Source organism: Prionailurus viverrinus, chromosome A1, assembly GCF_022837055.1.
Source record: "Prionailurus viverrinus isolate Anna chromosome A1, UM_Priviv_1.0, whole genome shotgun sequence".
NCBI lineage: Eukaryota > Metazoa > Chordata > Mammalia > Carnivora > Felidae > Prionailurus > Prionailurus viverrinus.
In genome coordinates, this window is record NC_062561.1 from 133354265 (window position 1) to 133374383 (window position 20119).

A 20119-nucleotide genomic window follows, 5' to 3' on the forward strand; every position below is an offset into this window, starting at 1 on the left:
TGACCGTGGGAGAGAGAATCCCAGGCAGGTTCTTCACTGTTAGCACAGAGCCTGATGCAGGGCTCCATCCCACAAACCATGAGATCATGACTTGAACCGAAATCAACATTTGGATGCCTAACTGACTGAGCCACCCAGGAGCCCCAGGAATTCACATTCTTACATTTAAATTTAAACTTAAACTTTTCCTTCTATTGATAAGCAGGCTACTTCCTTTATCCATTTTGTACTACAAACTTGTGAGATGAAGAATGTGCCAAGTTGTGCTACTTCAACATTATGTCCTCCTTTTATAAAGTAGAACTTAGACATAAAATGACTTTTCATTATGACATTTATCTTTTCTTCCTATTTTCTGTGTCTAGACATCTCCCTAGCAATTTAATTAATCATTGCTGAAAACTTACTCCTAAATTTTTGATAATACTGCCACCAAGTGGTGATAATACCCCAAGCCCCCCAGAAATAGTTATTTTGCCTTAAGTACAAATCATATTTGATTAATCAATATTTCCATTCCCTGTCACAAGTTTAACATAATCAGTAGACCTAAAAAAATATCTTCCTAGAAGTCTTTTTTAAACCATATTTTAAATTATTAGGATACCATCTGATACATTCGTCCTCTTCATTATTTTTTTAGGGAAAATGAAACGATCTTCCTTTTTACCACTTTGCAAATTGAAAGGTACCTCAATGATACATAAAATGTCTTTTAGCAAATTAGTTCATAGGCTACAGCTAAGTTTTCACAGCCATTTTCTAAAACAGTTATTTAAAATTTAAAAGGCAGGAGTTTCGCTTTAATGCAAAATTGTAGTTCTCCTTTCAAGACACTATCTATAATACTCATTTTAAGTCAGACTTACCTTGCAACTACAGAATAAATTATATCTAAATCTTTAATAAACTACAACTCAAATTTGACATGCAAGTCAATCCTATTCCATTTTGTTTTCTTTTTCTTAACCACAGCACAAATTACTTTTTTAATTGGTTACTAGCTATACTCTATTACTAGATAGATGGTACATGAAACAGAATTTTTGGAATAATGATAGGACTTCTTTAAAATGATTTTAACATTTTATTGCTGCCTATATGTAATGCAAATAATGGCTTCTGGTGATAATAAAGCATTCCGGAATTATACACCAGGGCTACACACTTGTAAAACCTGCTTTACATAAACCATACAATAATATTTAGGCTTAATACAGAAATTCAGAGCTAGGAGGCAAATCCAAATAGACTGTACTTAAAACATCTCTCTCGTTATTAAATTTGATATTTCCCAGAGGGAACTAGCAGAATCTTAACTAATGATCAGTGAAAGAATACAACCACAAATAGTCATAAGGGCCTGAGAAAAATATTTCTTAAAAAAAAAAAAATCACACACAAACACTATTATGTACATTATACTCAGGTCTAAGCACATACTTTACATTGCGTTTAATAATATGCTAAGAATGTGAATTACAAAGTTTAGCAAAATTGGTGAAATAAACTTAATAATTTACAAGAAAAACATGTTTACATGTTAGTGTTAGACTTTTTTTTTTTTTTTCAATTACCTAGTAGAGAAAACAGTTCAAGGGCTCACAGGCAAATGTTAACACATTTTTTTTATTTTTCACAGTTACTGTAATCAAATATTAAATAATTTAATTCATAAGTATTACTTATATGCACAAATTACACTTGTAACAGCATGACTTTTACTTGAAAAATAAAGGATGAAATATTTACCTATTTACACAGTGCCCATAACACTGATGGACTTTTTTTCCTAACGCTTTGTTTTCTAAAAGTTATGCTGTTTATTTTAAACAAACAAAAGTACACTTGAAGAGACGGAACCAAAACAGTGCCACCTAAGACCCACATCTCCTAGCAGTTGAACTAATAAGACAGGATTCAACTTCATCTATAAGGATGAAGAGCATTTAATAAAAAATAAAATAAAATCCAATCTAGCGATGTTTAGATGTAAATCCTACTGCCATAATAAGTGAGTATCCTTAAAAAAATGAAAAACAGTAAAAAGCAGAAAATTTTAAAACTTTTACAACAATGCATAATAAATGTGATGTAAACTTTCTGAACATTTCTTATCTTTTCTTAGACATATTCTTTCTCAAATAACTTTTCAAAGCCTTACGAAGAGCCTTGATAACATTTTGTCAAGATAAATGCATTTATTTTGGGAAAGCACTTAACGTAACTGATTCTCCACTGCTTAAATGCCTTGTCTAAAGATAAATGTAGTTTTCTGCATTTCTACTTCTGTCTTTTACTTAAAGCCAACCCTGGCTCTATGTGTAACTTAACTACATTTTACCTATAATCATTCCCACTAAGGATGCAATATTATTTTTAAAAGGAACTCTACTAACTACTTTAAACATGTTGAAAAACAGAAGGACCAATTTAGAGCTGTGAACTAGGAAATAATATAACCAGGTTCAACCCTGGAAATGGGTCTTTCATAAGTGAAGATTAACTACAACATAACTGACTTTCACAGTTTTATTATTGTTCTTCAGTTTAATACTAATCTGACAGCCATACCTATTTAGATAGCATTTCATCTGACTCAGTGGGTTTTATACAAAAGGGCTTAGGAGAAAGTTTTAATAAAACACTATAAAATACTAATTTTATGTAGTTTATAGTTCTTAGCATTAAAAGTGTTCTGTTATATTGAACATAAAAGTAAAGTAATCCTATTACCCAAAGATGCAGTTTGGATTCTATTTCATTAAGTCACTGGTGTTTTGCTATTAAACACTGCCAAAATCCAGTGAAAAGGCAAGTTAAAGCAGCTATGTTTTATTTGCTTCACAAAGTTTGCATTAGGCACTCAGTTGGCTATTCTTTTTTCACTGAAACAATAAACCTTCACTTACCCTTTCTCTGTGACTACTTCTTTCCCAACATAGGGATCACATATAATGTGAAAAACTTAAATAACAAATGTATGTTTTAAAAAATGTATATTTAAGAAGTCCCTGTTTAATGCAATTTAATCTGTTCAGTCAAATGTTTAATAGTAACTTTTTTCAAAGCCATATTGTACTGAATTCCCCAACCAAGATTCATTTTAAATATACACCCTAAATAAACTATCTTTGAGATGTAGAATTTCTTATATTATGTGCAAAATAACTCTTGACCACAAAAGAGTTTAAATAACTGCTGCATTTAAAATCAAGCAACATCCAATACTCCAGCAGCCACAAGTTGCCGTGAAAGCCAATCCAACCCTTCGTATAGTCCCATACCACTTCGAGCATCACAGCCCTGAATATACCAGCTACGGCCACAGCACAATTTATGCAGACTAAGTTGTTCAGTGATCTCTTCTACTGACAGAGCTCCAGCAACATCCTGAAAGATACACACATATCAGAAATTTTTTAATAATCAGCCCATCAAAATTCTCATTTTTCCAATTATTACTATTTATACAGAATTCCATTGGTGCCATTCTAACAGAAGCCTAAAGTTAAAACCTAGATTCACCTTTCAATAATTATTCAATGATTAATAAGTAGAAAAGTTCTAATGAAGGTCATTTATAGTACAGTAAGAATAGCCTTACAGTGAAATCAGTAAAGGCCATGCAGCCTGAATGAAAGCCACTGCCTGAGTCATAAGGCATCAACTTAAAAGAGAAAGATTAACACGTGTATCACCAAAATGCCTTAAGTACAGAATTCATACAATGAACAGTTATTAAACTCCCACTCCAAATACTCGTGAACACCCCTACTTCCCAAAAGCAACCATGTTATAATCTCATATATTTTTCCATATAAGTTCTATGCACATTCATGCAAATAAACATAAACAGAAACATACTTTAGTTTTTTTGTTTTTAATACACACCTTGAGGATAGGTATCTTTCCATTAGCTGGACAAGCAGACTTCTACATTGTATGTAGATTATCTACATACATCTGCAACATTATCTGTGAAATAACCTTAGGATATCTGTCTGCGGAATACATTACTAGAGGTCGAATTACAAGGTAAAAGGGCACATGCATCTAAAATTTTGACAGGTATGGTACTGCCAAAATGCCCTCCAAGAAAATGTCTCCATTTAATAACTACAGCAACAGTATATGTGAGCCTGAAGATTATCAAACATTTTTATCGTTAACAATGTAAGTGGAAAAGGGTATTTAACGTTGCCTTATTTGTGTTTTTAAAATTTTTTTTTAATTTTTTTTTAACGTTTATTTATTTTTGAGACAGAGAGAGACAAAGCATGAATGGGGGAGGGTCAGAGAGAGGGAGACACAGAATCGGAAACAGGCTCCAGGCTCTGAGCTGTCAGCACAGAGCCCAACGCGGGGCTCGAACTCACGGACTGCGAGATCATGACCCGAGCCGAAGTCGGCCGCTTAACCGACTGAGCCACCCAGGCGCCCCTTAAAATTTTTTTTTAAATGTTTATTTACTTTTGAGATAGAGCCAGAAAGTGTGGGGGAGGGGCAGAGAGAGAGAGGGAGAAACAGAATACTGAGCAGGCTCCAGGCTCTGAGCTGTCAACTCACCCCGGGCTTGAACTCAAACTGTGAGATCATGACCTGAGCCAAGGTCAGACGCTTAACCACCCAGGGGCCCCGGCATGTTTTTAATAGTAAGTAAAGCAAAGTGTATCTATTCTTAATAGTTCATCTTTTTATTTATTAAGAGGAAAATCCTTTATTCTTCATCCTACCCTTTGCCCCTCTATTGCCCTTGAAGGCATTCTCATCCTCCTACAAGCATAGCTCAAGATCTAGGAATCAGCAGCTTCTCCCTGTCCTTCACCTTTCCCCATTCAGTCATCAAATTCTAACAAATCTACCTTCATGAAGTCTCTTCAAACTGCTATCCACCCTGCTTATACTCCCTAAAAATACTCATGCTTTTATTTTCTCGGCCTGCAATGTTCTTTGTTTCACATACTTAAAGTCCTATCCATAATTTCAACTCTTGTCATAATTTCAACTCAGAACCTACTTTTTACAAATCTTTGACAAGATGCCACCTTTAAAACTACTCTAATTTCTCATAACATGTTGTTAATATTACTGAAGTTACTTACTAGTTTTCTATGTATTAAAATCTCATATACATTCACTTACATGTTTACATCCCTATATAGGAGTTTGTTTGTTTTTTTTTAGTTTATTCATTTATTTTTAGAGAGAGAGGCAGCAAGGGAGGGACAGAGAGAGGGAGACAGAGAATCCCAAGCAGGCCCTGCACTGTCTGTGCAGAGCAGGGCTCAATCCTGTATGATCATGACCTGAACCGAGATCAAGAGTCAGACATTTAACTGACTGAGACACTCAGGCATTCCTAGGAGTTTCTGGAAAGCATCAACTACATTTTTAGATACTCTAAGGTAACAACTATAGCATTTTTCACATAGACTGTATTCAAAATACTCAGCAGAAACTTCATAAATATCTACTGAATTATCTGTTTTGAAATCTTTCCAGTTACCTTAGGATGTAGAAAGCACAGAACTACTAAAGTAAGTATTCTGAAATACAAATGTGTTACCTGTTTGTTAGCAAAAATCAGGAGCAAAGCATCTCGGAGTTCTTTCTCTGTTAACAACTTTGCAAGTTCACTGTGTGCTTCACTAACTCTGTCTCTATGACTGCTGTCAACAACAAATACAACAGCTAGCCAAATTAAAAAAAAAAAGAATCTAATTAGCCATTGGTTAACTTTAAGTAAATGACCAAATATTTATGCTCTCGTTATTACATTATGGTTAGTCTACTATCTACTATGTTTTTCAGAAAGGCTGCTCTAACAGCACCTAGCAATACTTAGGAGTATGGCTTCACATAGTTCACATAGCTTTTCAGCTCTCTTCATTTCCCCTTATATACAGGATTTACCATGCTTGTTTCATCAAACACAAATTGTTGTGTAAATGAATTAACAGTTTTCTCTTAATGAAAATATACCTCTCAAGATCTCCCTAATGAGGCTACTTGTTAAGTTTTTATTTTAATCACCTGATGCTCATCACAATAAGTGCATTCCTTAATTCTCATCACCTATTTCACCTATCCCCCCAACCCACCTCCCCTCTAGTAACCATCAGTTTGTTCACTATAGTTAAGAGTCTGTTTCTTGGTTTGTCCCTTTTTCCCCCTTTGCTCATTTGTTTCTCAAATTCCACGTGAGTGAAATCATGGTATTTTTCTCTGAATTCTTTCACTTAGCATTATACTCTCTAGCTCCACCCATGTCATTGCAAGTGGCAAGATTTCATTCTTTTTTATTTCTGAGTAATATTCCAGTTCATACACACACCACATCTTTTTTATCCATTAGTCAGTGGGTACTTGGGACTGTTTCCATAATTTGGCCATTATAGATGCTGCTGCTATAAATACCTGGGTTCATGTATCCCTTTGAATTAGTGTTTCTGTATTCTTTGGGTAAACACCTAGTAGTGTGATTGCTGGATCATAGGGTAGTTCTATTTATAACTTTTTGAGGAAACACCATTCTGTTTTTCAGTGGATGTACCAGTTTGCATTCCAATCAGCAGTGCAAGAGGGTTCCTTTTTTTCTCCACATCCTTGCCAACACCTGTTGTTTCCTGTGTTGTTGATTTTAGCCATTCTGACAGATGTGTGGTGATATCTTATTGTTGTTTTGATTTGCATTTCCCTGATGATAAGTGATGATGAGCATCTTTTCATGTGTCCGTTGGCCATCTATTTGTCTTCTTTGAAGAAATGTCTGTTCATGTCATCTTGTACATTTTTTACTTGGATTATTTGGCTTTTGGGTGTTGATTTGTAGAAGTTCTTTATATATTTTATTATCAGGTATGTCATTTGTAAATATCTTCTCCCATTCCATAGGCTGCCTTTTAGTTTTGTTAATTTTTCCTTTGCTGTACAGGAGCTTTTTATTTTGGTGTAGTCCCTATACTTTATTTTTCTTTTTATTTTCCTTGCCCCAGGGGACCTATCTAGAACAAAATTGCTATGGCCAATATCAGAGAAATTACTATCTGTGCTCTTTTCTAGGGTTTTTATATTTGTTGGTCTCACATTCAGGTCTTTAATCCATTTTGAATTTACTTTGATGTATGGTTTAAGAAAGTGGTCCTGTTTCATTCTTTTGCAGTCGCTGTCCAGTTTTCCCAACTAAAGTGATTATCTTTTTCCCATTGGATATTCTTTCCCGCTTTGTCAAATATTAGTGGACCATAACAGATGCGGGTTCATTCTGGGGTTCTCTCTTCTGTTCTATTGATGTATTTGTCTATTTTTCTGCCAGTACCATACTGTTTTGGTTATTAAAGCTTTGTAATATAACTTAAGAGTCCAGAACTCTGATGCCTCCAGCTTTGCTTTTCTTTTTCAAGACTGCTTTGGTTAGTTGGGCTATTGAGGTCCCATACAAATTTTAGGATTGTTTGTTCTAGCTCTGTGAAAATGCTGATGTTATTTTGATAGGTATTGCTTTAAATCAGTAGATTGCTTTGGGTAGTATGGACATTTTAACATTATGTGTTTTTCCAATTCATGAGCATGGGATGTGTTTCCATTTCTTTGTGTCATCTTCTATTTCTTTCATCAGTGTTTTATAGTTTTCAGAGTACAGGTCTTTCATCTGTTTGCTTAGGTTTACTCCTAAGTATCTTATTATTTTGGGTGCGATTATAAGTAGGTTTGTTAATTTCTCTTTCTGCTGCTTCATTATTGGTGTATAGAGATGCAACAGATTTTTGTACACTGATTTTGTATCCTATGATTTTACTGACTTCATTTATCAGTTTTTTGGTGGAGTCTTTCGGGTTTTCTATGTATAGTGTCATGTCATCAGCAAATAGTGAAAGTTTTACTTCTTCCTTACTGATTCAGATAATTTTTATTTCCTTTTTTGTCTGATTGCTGTGGCTAGGCCTTCCAGTACTATGTTGAATAAAAGTGGGGAGAATGGACATCCTTGTCTTGTTCCTGACCTTAGAGAAAAGGTTCTCAGTTTTTCCCCATTGAAGATGATGTTAGGTGTGGGTTTTTCATAGTTGGCCTTTATTATGTTGAGGTATGTTCCCCCTAAACATACTTTGTTGAGGGTTTTTATCATTAATAGGTGTACTTTGTAAAGTGCTTTTTTGCATCCATTAAAATGATCATATGTTTCTTATCCTTTCTGTTACTGATGTGATATATCATGTTGACTGACTTGTGAATATTGAACCACACTTGCAACCCAGGAATAAATCCCATTTAATCATAGTGAATAAATCTTTTCATGTAGTGTTGGATTCAGTTTGCTAGTATTTTGTACAGGATTTTTTGCAGATGTGTTCAGAAATATTGGCCTGATATTTTAAAAAAATATATAAGATATAGATGAAAAAAAGGTATTTCTCTTTTTTAGTGGGATCCATCTGGTTTTGGTATCAAGGTAATGCTGGCCTCATAGAATGAATATGGAAGTTTTCCTTTTCTATTTTTTGGAATAGTACGAGAAGAACAGGTACTAACTCTTCTTTAAATGTTTCGTAGAAGTTGCCTGTGAAACTATCTGTCTGGTCTTGGACTTGTGCTTACTTTTTGATTACTGATTCAATTCCTTTCCTGGTATTCAGTCTGTTCAAATTTTCTATTTCATCTTCCTTCAGTTTTGGTAGTTTATATGTTTCTAGGAATTTATCCATTTGTAGGTTGTCCAACTTGTTGACACATAGTATTTCATAACATTCTTTTATAATTGTGTTTCTGTGGTGTTTGTTGTTATTTCTTTTCTCTCATTTGTGATTTTATTTACTTGGGTCCTTTCTCTATTTTTCTTGGTAAGGCTGGCTAGGGTTTATCAATTTTATTGGCTTTCAAAGAGCCAGTTCCTGGTTTCACTGATATGTTCTATTGGTTTTTTCATTTCTAGATCATTTATTTATTGTCTAATTTTATTATTTCCTAACTTCTACTGGTTTCGGACTTTGTTCTTTTTCTACCTCCTTTAGGTGTAAGATTAGGTTGTTTATTTGAAATTTTTCTTGTTTCTTGAGGTAGACCTGTATTGCTATAAACTTCCCTCTTAGAACCATTTTTGCTGCATCCCAAAGGTTTTGAACCATTGTGTTTTCATTTTCATTGGCTTCCATGTACTTTTTTACTTCTTCTTTTACTTCCAGGTTGACCCATTCATTGTTTCATAGCATATTATTATTTTTTAATTTTTTTTTAATGTTTTTATTTATTTTTGAAGGAGAGAGAGACAGAGCATGAGCCAGGGAGGAGCAGAGAGAGAGAGACATAGAATTTGAAACAGGCTCCAGGCTCTGAGCTGTCAGCACAGAGCCCGACGTGGGGCTCAAACTCATGAACCGTGAGATCATGACCGGAGCTGAAGTCAGACGCTCAACCGACTGAGCCACCCAGACGCTCCTTGTAGCATATTATTTAACCTCTATGTATTTGTAGTCTTTCCAGATTGTTTCTTGTGGATGACTTCTAGTTTCATAGCAATGTGGTCAAAATAGATGTGTAGAACCTCAATCTTTTTCAATTTGTTGAGATTTGTTTTATGGACTATGATACTACTTGTTCTTTGATTACCATTTCCCTTTCCAAAAAAATAGTCTAAATAAATCACCACCTTTATCTCTCCCAAGTATTCTCTCTAGGTGCCTAGCACAGCACTTTCCACATATATTGTATTCAAAACACACAGCAGAAACGTCACAAGTATCTACTGAATTGACTCTCTTTTGAAATCCTTCCAGCTACCTTATGTAGCTAAACATTCTATCAACCATTTCCCATGTTTAAAAGCCCATTTTCCCCCTATCAGTCAATGGCTTATACTAAACTAAGCATCAAAAATCCCCAAGTAAAAATAATTACTTAGCTTCTCTTCTAGGTGGAAAGTAGGATGACATATGAAATAGGTGGCATGAACAAAAGCTTCATGTTGGGTATATGCAAAAGCATAGAATGTGGCCGAAATATAAATAAATGCTAGGTGGAATATGTGGTAAAACAGATTTTGGCCAAAAGCAAACCACTGCAGATAACTTATTGTTAATGGAAATAAAGGAATGGAGCTATTGAGATTCCAATGAGATAAATATTTAACTGAATTGAAGAGAGCAGCAGAACCATACACCAAGAATTCTACCCTATATTATGATATTGCCAGTGATCACACTTACACGAACACTAATAATAAAGTGCCAAGATATATATTATGGTTTTATCTCTTCACTGCCAAGATATAAATTATGGTTTTTCATGAAATAAAACAAAGCACATATCCCAGTCTTCTACCTTCACTTTTTAAATAAAATAAACTTCACTAGTTAAATCTATTCCATTGAAAATGGCATCCTAAAATTCTGAAAAATTAAGATATCATTTTTCACTCTTACCTTGGGTATTGAGGTAATAATGTTTCCACAATGGTCTTAATTTGTGTTTTCCACCTACATCCCAAATAGTGAACTTCAGATTTTTGTACTCTACAGTTTCCACATTAAAACCTGTTTGTTAAAAAAGTTACTTTAATACTGAACTTATATTTATAATAAGTAACACATCAAACACAGGCAACCCACAGTTTATAACTGTGGTATACAAATTATCTTCATACAGCAATATATACTGCGGCCCAACCAACTCCACTCCTAATAAATCTATATGAGGAATATATACCTTTAACAGCTGTTAGCTCTCTAAACCTCCACCAGGATCCTTAGATCCTGAAACTCAAATAACTGAGTGCTCTGCACCACTACTACTCCCTCACCTTGACACCAATCCTTTAATCCTTCCAACTGTCCCACCAATACTCTGTTCTTTCCTTTTTTTATTTATTTACTTTGAGATACAGAGAGAAAGAGAGAGAGAGAAAGTGCAGCAGGGAACGGGCAGAGAAAGAGGAAGACACAGCATCCCAAGCAGGCTCTGTGCTATCAGCAAAGAGCCCAATACAGGACTCAATCTCACAAACCGTGAGATCATGACCTGTGCTTGAAATACAGTATGACACTTAACCGACTGAGCCACCCAGGCACCCCTATTCCTTCTCAATATCCCACCATCCACATTTCAATCACACAGTCATTGAATCTTGCATTTTTTTTTTTTCTGACATGGTAGTGTCTTAGAGCCAGTAAAGACCCACCTCCATGCCATACAGGCATAAAATAAAACCCTCAAGAACTCAGCTGTAAGCTAGAGTTTGTCTATAAAATGTCCATTAAAGTAAAAAGCAATACTCATACTTACCAATTGTTGGAATAGGCTGCATGAATTCATCCTGTTTTAACTTAAACAAAATAGTAGTTTTTCCAGCACCATCTAATCCTAATGTAACAACTCGAATTTCCATTTTTGGTCCAATGTGAACTCTATTGTCCTGTAATTTTTAAAAATTTAAATCTTATTTTGATATAGAGTTAAAAAGTATTGGCAGTTATACTTTTATTTTTAATACCTTTGTTAATTATTTCATCTCCTACTCGTTCCTCTGAGAGGAACGTTTATTATTATATTTTTGTATTATAATTTTGGTGCATGGATCTAATTTTTCATAGAACTCAACTGACAAAAACAAAAAACTATAAGCCTGTGTTAACAGGTACACAATGTACAAATATGTAATTTGTGACATCAATAACATAAAGTATGGGGAGGTGGAGCTATAAAACAATAGTTTTTATACACAAATGAAGTTAAAATGTTACCACTTTCAAACAGAATATTATAACAAGATGTTCTTTGTAACAGCAGTGTAAACACACAAAAATCCATAAGTTATACACAAAGGAAATGAGAAGGAAATCAAACCATGACACTGAAACACCACTGAGACACAGAAGGTAGCAGTAGGAGGAAAGCTACAAGATGACAAAAAAGCTACAAGATATAAACAAAAAACAGTAACTAAGAAGGCAATATTAAGTCCTTACGTATTAATAACTTTAAATGAAATTAACTCTCCAACAAAAAAAGTGTGACTAAATGGATTAAAAAAACAAGATCTAACAATATGCTATTTACAAGAGACTCACTTCATTTCTAAGAACACAAGAAGGCTGAAAGTAAAAGAAAAGAAAAAGATATTCCAGACAAAATAGACTTTAAATCAGACTGTTAGTAAGAGACAAAAGGTCATTATATAATGACAAAAGGGTAGATTTACAAAGAACATACAACAATTATGAAAATTTGGATTTTAAATATGGATAGGGGCGCCAGGGTAGATCAGTCGGTTAAGCATCCGACTCTGGATTTTGGCTCAGGTCATGATCTCACGGTTCATGAGACTTGAGAACTGAGTCAAGCTCTGCGCTGACAGTGTGGAGCCTGCTTGAGATTCTCCCTCAGCCTCTCCATATGTATTTGTGTGTGTGTGTGTGTGTGTGTGTGTGTGTGTGTACATACACACACATATGGATAAAGGTCCCAAACATGAGATCCAAAAATAGAAAACTCTTAGAAGAAAACACAATGCAAAATTTTCTTGATAATGGATTTGGAGTGATTTCCTGGATATAACACCAAAAACACATTCAACTAAAGCAAAAATAGACAAATCGGACCATGTCAATCTTAAAAACTTCTGTGAATCAAAGGACACTACCAAGAGAGTGAAGAAACAACCTACAGAATGGGAGAGAGTATTTGCCAATCATATATGTAATCATGGACCCCTATCCAGAATATATAAGGAACTCCTAAGGCTCAACAACAACAACAAAAATCAAATAATTTAAAAACAGGCAAGGAACTTGTACAAAATTTCTCCAAAGAAGATATAAAATGGCCAATAAGCATGTGAAAAGCTCAACTTCATTAATCATCAGAGAAATGCAAACCAAAGCCACAATGAGATATCACCTCACACCCAGCAGGATGGCTACAATCTAAAACAAGAACAGGGGCACCTGGATAGCTCAGTGGGTTGAGTGTCTGACTCTTGACTTTGGCTTGGGTCATGGTCCCAGGGTCCTGGGATTGAGCCATACATCAGACTCTGCACTGAGCATGGAGCCTGCCTAAGATTCTCTCTCTCCCTCTGCCTCTCTCCCCCACTTGTGCACTCTCTCTCCCCCTCTCTAAAATAAAAAATAAAGAAAACAAAAACAAAAATTAACATGTGTTGGTGAAAATGTGGAGAAATTGCAACCCTTGTGCACTGTTGGCAGGAATTACAATATGGTGCAACCACTATGGAAAACAACATTTCCTCAAAAAATAAAAAAAATTAAAAATAGAACTACCATATCCAGTAATCTCATTTCTGGATCTACATCCCAAAGAAATAAAAGCAAGATCTCAAAGAGATAACTGAACACCCATGTTCACAGTAACACACTATTCACAGTAGCCAAAATGTAGAAGCAACCCCAATGTCCATCAGTAGATGAATGCATAAACAAAAGGTGGTATATACAAACAATGAAGTATTATTCAGCCTTAAAACAGAAGAAAATTCTGTCATATGCCACAATATGCGTGAACTTTGAGCATACTATACTAATTGAAATCAGCCAGTCACAAAAAAGACAACTACTATATGGTTCTATTTATATGAGACATTCAGAATAGTCAAAATCAAAGAGAAAAAAATAGAATGGTAGTTACCAACAGATGGTGAGAGAGGGGAAAAGGAGACTTATTGTTTATATGGTGTGGAGGTTCAGTTTTTCAAAATTAAAATTCCTAGAGATCTGTTTCACACAATGTGAATATACTTAACAATACTGAACTGTATAATTAAAAATGGTTAAGATGGTAATTTTTTGTATTTTTACCACACGACACACAAAAATATGGTATATATGCACAATACAGTACCTTGAGGTTGTAAAAAGTAATAGAAAATATCACATACTACTGCTATGGAGTAATCTCCAGGACATACGAGTATGTCAAAAGAACATCGTGGAGAAATGTGTAATGCAGTTTACCTTTAAATGTGATCAAAGTGCATACAAATATATAGATGTATTTCTCTATATTTTTAAAATGATGAATAAAATTAAGAAAAAAACTCTTTTTTTTTTTTTTTAAGTTTTTAAAGTTTATGTATTTTGAAGAGAGAACAAGCATGGAAGGAACAGAGAGAGAAGGGGAGAAACAGAATCCCAAGCGGGCATCGCACTATCAATGAGGAATCCAATGTGGGGCTTGAATTCATGAATCCAAGATCATGACCTGAGCCAAAATCAAGAGTCAGACACTCAAACAACTGAGCAACCCAGGAGCCCCAAAACTAAGAAAAAAATCTTTATGGTTTTCTATGAAGAAAGGAGGGAAAATGTGGAGGGGTCAGGGATAGAAGCTAGACTTCTCTAAATGAATTCTGCTTTGTAGATTTGACTCTGGACTATGTAAATGTTTCACATAATTATAAAACAAGATTAAGTTTTGGGGTGCCTAGGTGGCTCGGTCAATTAAATGTCTGACTCTTGATTTCAGCACAAGTTATGATCTCACTGTTGTGAGATTGTTGCCAGTGGAGCCTGCTTGGCGTTCTTTCTCCCTCTCTCTCTGCCTCTCCCCTGCTTGTACACATGCTTGCACACACCCTCTCTCTCTCTCTCTCTCTAAAAACAAATAAATAAACTTTTAAAAAAGAACAAGATTAAGTTTAAAAAAAAAAAAAGTACCTAAAAAGAGAAAGCAAAATTAAATACATGAACCTTTTAAATTAAGGGGAATTCACTTTAAAAGAGACCAAAACACAACAACCAAATGTCAAGTATAAGCCTTATTTAGCTGGATTCTGTTTCCAGAAAAAAACAAAAAAATTTAACCATCTGGGAAATTTCAATAACTAACTGGATAATGGTTAATATTAGAGATTATTAATTTTTTTAGGTTTTATAACAGTATTTTGGTTATGTATTTTTTTAAAGCCCTTACCTATTAGAAATACACACAAAAATATTTCATAGATGAAATATGTTGGGGTTTATTTCAAAATAACCTCGGAGACTACAGATAGAAAGGGGAATGGGGATAAGGACAGATGAAATTAAAAACTGGGAGTAAAGATGGCAGAGTAGTACAGGGACCCTGAGCTTGTCTTGTCCCCTGAAACATAGCTAGATCAGCATCAAACCATTTTGAATACCTAGGAAATTGATGTAAGGATTAACACAACAATGTGCATACTTTGAGCCAGAGAGCTTAGCAGTGCGTGGAGCAGAGAAGTGAACTGGGGGAGAGAAAAGCCATGGAGCTGTGGAGGGTAAGGAGCCATTTTAATGGAGAGAGGACATAGAAAGAGAAAGGGGGACAGAGGAGGGCATCAGGATGGCAAAGAAAAGCACTACCCCTGAAAGTAGCTGGAAAGAGAGAAACAGTGAAAATACTCACATAGGACTTGACAAGAAATCTATTCCCCAAAACCAGTGACAAGGAGAAAGGAGAGGGTTTCAATATCACCAGAATTCTACAAACAGTGGAGTGCAGAGTCTGAAGGTTCAGAGCTCAGTGCCTGCCACTGCTCTGGTGAGGAAGCAGGGTGAATCCCCAGGAGCAGGCAGTGAGTCTGAGGGGTCTGTGTGCCACATGAGGAGAATCAGTTCCCTTGCTTGGAGTGAATTTGGTAGATGCCATATAGCCTTCTTATGGGCAAAAGTCCCAGCAGACCCCTGAGAGCAGCCAGGTTTTCTGGTACTGGGACAAAGATGCCAGAGTGCAGCAAAACCTGGCACTGGTTGTGTGTTGTGATCTCCATAAACTGAGACTCTAATTAAAAATTACATGGAAGCCAATGAAAATGAAAACACTACAGTTCAAAATCCTTGGGATGCAGTGAAGGTGGTCATAAGAGATAAGGATATAGCAATCCAGGCCTTCCCAAAGAAGGAAAAAAGGTCTCAGATACACAACCTAACTTAAACTTAAAGGAGCTGGAAAAACAACAGCAAATAAAGCCCAAAACCAGCAGAAGAGAAATAATAGATTAGAGCAGAAATCAATTATTGAAATAAAAAAAAAAACAGTAGAACAGATAAATGAAACTAAGTGCTGGTTCTTTGAAAGAATTTTTAAAAATTGATGAACACCTAGGCAGATTTATCAAAAAGAAAAAGGGCCTGAATAAATAAAATCACGAATTAAAGAGGAGAGAGCACAACCAACACCACAGAAATAAAAACAATAATAAGAGAATATTATGAATAATTATATGCCAACAAATTGGGCAATTTGGAAAAAATGGATAAATTCCTAGAAGCATATAAACGACCCCAACTGAAGAATAGAAAGTTTGAACAGACCCATAATCAGTAAAGAAATTGAATCAGCAATGAAAAATCTCCCAACAATCAAGAGTCCCGAGCCAATGGCTTCCCAGAGGAATTCTACCAAACATTTACACAAAAGTAAATATCTATTCTTTTGAAGCTAGTCCAAAAAATAGAAATGGAAGGAAAACTTCCAAACTCATTCTATGAGGCCAGCTTTACCCTGATCCCCAAACCAGACAACACCCCTCCAAAAAAGAAAATTACAGATCAATTTCCCTGATGAACATGGATGCAAAAATCCTCAACAAGATATTACTAAATCAAATCCAACAATACTTTAAAATAATTCTTTACCATGATCAAATGGAATTTATTCCTGGGCTGTAGGGCTGGTTCAATATCTGGAAATCAATCAATGTGATACATCACACTCATAAAGGAAACGATAAGAATCACAGGATCCTTATCCTGTGCAAAAAAAGCATTTAACAAAATACTGCATCCTTTCTTGATAAAAACCCTCAAGAAAATAGGGACAGAAGGAGCATACCTCAACATCATAAAGACCATATGCAAAAGACCTGCAATATTAACCTCAATGAGGAAAAACTGAGAGTTTTTCCCTTAAGGGCAGGAAGATGACAGGGATGTCTATTCTCAAGACTGTTGTTCAATGTTGTACTGGAATTCCTAGCCTCAGAGAACAAAAAAGAAATAAAAGGCATCCAAATTGGCAAGGAAGAAGGCAGACTTTCACTCTTTGCAGACAACATGATATTCTACATGGAAAACCTGAAAGACTCCACCAAAAAACTGCTAGAACTGATACATGAAGTCGTAGGATATGAAGTCAACATACTGAAATCTGTTTCATTTCTATGCACCAATAACGAAGCAGCAGAAAGACAAATCAAGGAATCGATCCCATTTACAATTGTACCAAAAACCATAAGATATCTAACCAAAGAGGTAAAAGATGTGTATGCTGAAAACTATAGAAAGCTTATGAAAGAAATTGAAGAAGACACAAAGGAATGGAAAAATATTTCATGCTCCTGGATAGGAAGAATACTGTTAAAATGTCTATACTACCCACTCTACACATTCAATGCAATCCCTGTCAAAACAACAACAGCATTCTTTACAGAGCTAGAACAAACAGTTCTAAAATTTATATGGAACCATAATAGACCCCAAATAGCCAAACTAATACTGAAAAAGAAAACCAAAGCTGGAGGCATCACAATTCCAGACTTCAAGCTGTATTACAAAGCTGCAATCATCAAAACAGTATGGTACTGGCACAACATCAGACATATAGATCAATGCAACAGAATAGAGAACCCAGAAATGGACCCACAAATGTATGGCCAACTAATCTTTGACAAAGCAGGAAAGAATATCCAATGAAAAATTGTGCTGGGAAAAGTGGACAGCAACATGCTGAAGCAGATCATTTTCTTACACCATACACAAAAATAAACTCAAAATGGATGGAAGACCTAAATGTAAGACAGGAAACGATCAAAATCCTAGAGGAGAAAACAGGCAACAACCACTTTGACCTTGGCCACAGCAACTTCTTACTAGACAGGTCTCTGGAGGCAAGGGAAACAAAATAAAAAATGAACTATTGGGACCTTATCGAAATAAAAGGAAACAATCAGCAAAACTAAAAGGCAACCAACAGAATGGGAGAAGATATCTGCAAATGACATATTGGACAAAGGGTTAGTATCCAAAATCTATAAAGAATTTATCAAACTCCGGGTGCCTGGGTGGCTTGGTCGGTTAAGTGTCCGACTTCAGCTCAGGTCATGATCTCACAGTCCGTGAGTTTGAGCCCCGCGTCGGGCTCTGTGCTGACAGTTCAGAGCCTGGAGCCTGTTTCAGATTCTGTGTCTCCCTCTCTCTCTGACCCTCCCCCATTCATGCTCTGTCTCTCTCTGTCTCAAAAATAAATAAACGTTAAAAAAAAAATAAAAAAAATAAAAAAAGAATTTATCAAACTCAACACCCAAAAAACAAATAATCCAGTGAAAGAAATGGGCAAAAGACATGAACAGACACTTTTCCAAAGACAACATCCAGATGGCTTTACAGACACATGAAAAAATGCTCAACATTACTCATCATCAGGGAAATACAAATCAAAACCACAATGAGATACTACCTCACACCTGTCAGAAAGGCTAATATTAACAACTCAGGAAACAAGAGATGTTGGAAAGGATGTAAAGAAAGGAGAACAGTCTTGCACTGCTGATGGGAATGCAGACTGGTATAGACACTCTAGAGAACAGTAAGGATGTTCCTCAAAAATTTAAAAAGTGCTACCCTACAACCTAGCAATTGCACTACTAGGTATTTATTCAAAGCATACAAAAATAGAGATTCAAAGGGGCACATGCACCCCAGTATCTATAGCAGCACTATCAATAATAGCCAAATTATGGAAAGAGCTCAAATGTCCATCGAATGATGAATGGATAAAGAAGATGTGGTTTATACATACAATGGAATACTACTTGGCAATGAGAAAGAATGAATTCTGGCCATTTGCAGCAACATGGATGGAACTGGAAGGTATTATGCTGAGTGAAATAAGTGAGTCAGAGAAAGATATATCATATGTTCTCACTCATACATAGATCTTGAGAAATTAAACAGAAGACCATGGGGGAGGGGAAGGGGGAAAAAAAGTTACAGAGAGGGAGAGAGGGAAACCATAAGAGACTCCTGGATACTAAAACAAACTTAGGGTTGATGCGGGAGTGGGGGAGAGGGAAAGCGGGTGATGGGCATTGAGGAGGGCACTTGCTGGGATGAGCACTGGGTGTTGTATGGAAACCAATTCGTCAATGAATTATATTAAAAAAAAGAAGATGTGGTATATATACACAATGGAATACTACTTGGCAACCAAAAAGAATGAAATCTTGCTACTTACAACAATGTGGATGCAATGGGAATATATTATGCTAAGCAAAATAAGTTAGTCAGAGACAGACAAATATCATATGATTTCACGCATATGTGGAATTTAAGAAACAAAACATGAATGTAGGGGAAGGGAAGGAAAAACAAGATAAAAACAGAGACGGAGGCAGGCAAACCATAACAGATTCTTAAATACAGAGAACAAACTAAGGGTTGTTGGAGGGGAGGGGGTGGGGGTGGGCTAAATGGGTGATGGGCAGTAAAGACAGCACTTGTTAGGATGAGCAATGAGTGTTATATAAGTGATGAATCACTAAATTCTACTCCTGAAACCATTATTACACTATATGTTAACTAACTTGGATTTAAATAAAGAAAAAAAGGGGTTTTAATTGTCAAAGTAGATGATGGGTACAGGGAGATTCATTGTACCACTTTTCATTTTCCAATGATGAAAGTTTAAAAAAAACAAACAAAAAACCATGAATTTCTTAATTGTCTCTTCAAGCTGATTATCATGGAATATAAAACAATCATGATCTGTCAGAAACCACACCTAAAAATGAAATATAGTACATTACCTTTGTAAAAGTGACAGGGATGCTGGCATCCAATTGAATGTGATCTGCAACCTCTGTAAACTGCTGCTGCTGTTTTTGCAATGTTTCCAGTAACCTTGTAATTTCCTGTTTTGCCAAAACAACTCTACAATCATCCTAGAAAAGAGAATACAGTTTTCCTATAAACTTATTACAGAAATAAGGGAAAAAGAGATATCACCAAAACTCAAGAAAAGTTCATCTAACATCATAGTATTAAAGGTTAACTTAAATGTAAATTTAACTAGGATAATAATAATAAGTGGGCATTAATAAATAATTTAAGACCCTTTCAAGAGAAGAAAATATAAATAAATTGTG

General features: G+C 35.3%; 2 protein-coding genes across 6 annotated transcripts in view; one reads left to right on the forward strand and one right to left on the reverse strand.

Moving 5' to 3' along the window:
* Nucleotides 1-20119, forward strand: part of PPWD1 (peptidylprolyl isomerase domain and WD repeat containing 1) — a 43559-nt gene that overhangs the window by 22762 nt on the left and 678 nt on the right. Inside the window, exons 12-13 of one of the 3 annotated variants that reach the window (XM_047853899.1) lie at nucleotides 5506-5540; nucleotides 9260-9296. The exons of 1 other annotated variant lie outside the window; for it this stretch is intronic. The gene's annotated coding sequence lies outside the window, so the exon portion shown is untranslated. Of the gene's footprint in view, nucleotides 1-5505; nucleotides 5541-9259; nucleotides 9297-20119 lie in introns of those variants that run through there. One more of the 3 variants, XM_047853919.1, reaches the window with a different exon arrangement.
* The window catches only part of TRIM23 (tripartite motif containing 23), a 36443-nt gene continuing 17391 nt past the window's right edge, over nucleotides 1068-20119 (reverse strand). The window contains exons 7-12 of one of the 3 annotated variants that reach the window (XM_047853960.1): nucleotides 19781-19915; nucleotides 11281-11410; nucleotides 10422-10532; nucleotides 5570-5694; nucleotides 3288-3393; nucleotides 1068-2967 (exon numbers count right to left, since the gene is read on the reverse strand). In XM_047853960.1, coding sequence (XP_047709916.1) covers nucleotides 2909-2967; nucleotides 3288-3393; nucleotides 5570-5694; nucleotides 10422-10532; nucleotides 11281-11410; nucleotides 19781-19915 — 666 coding nt within the window. In that variant the 3' untranslated portion in view covers nucleotides 1068-2908. Of the gene's footprint in view, nucleotides 3394-5569; nucleotides 5695-10421; nucleotides 10533-11280; nucleotides 11411-19780; nucleotides 19916-20119 lie in introns of all 3 variants that reach the window. The other 2 variants (XM_047853943.1, XM_047853952.1) reach the window with 2 other exon arrangements.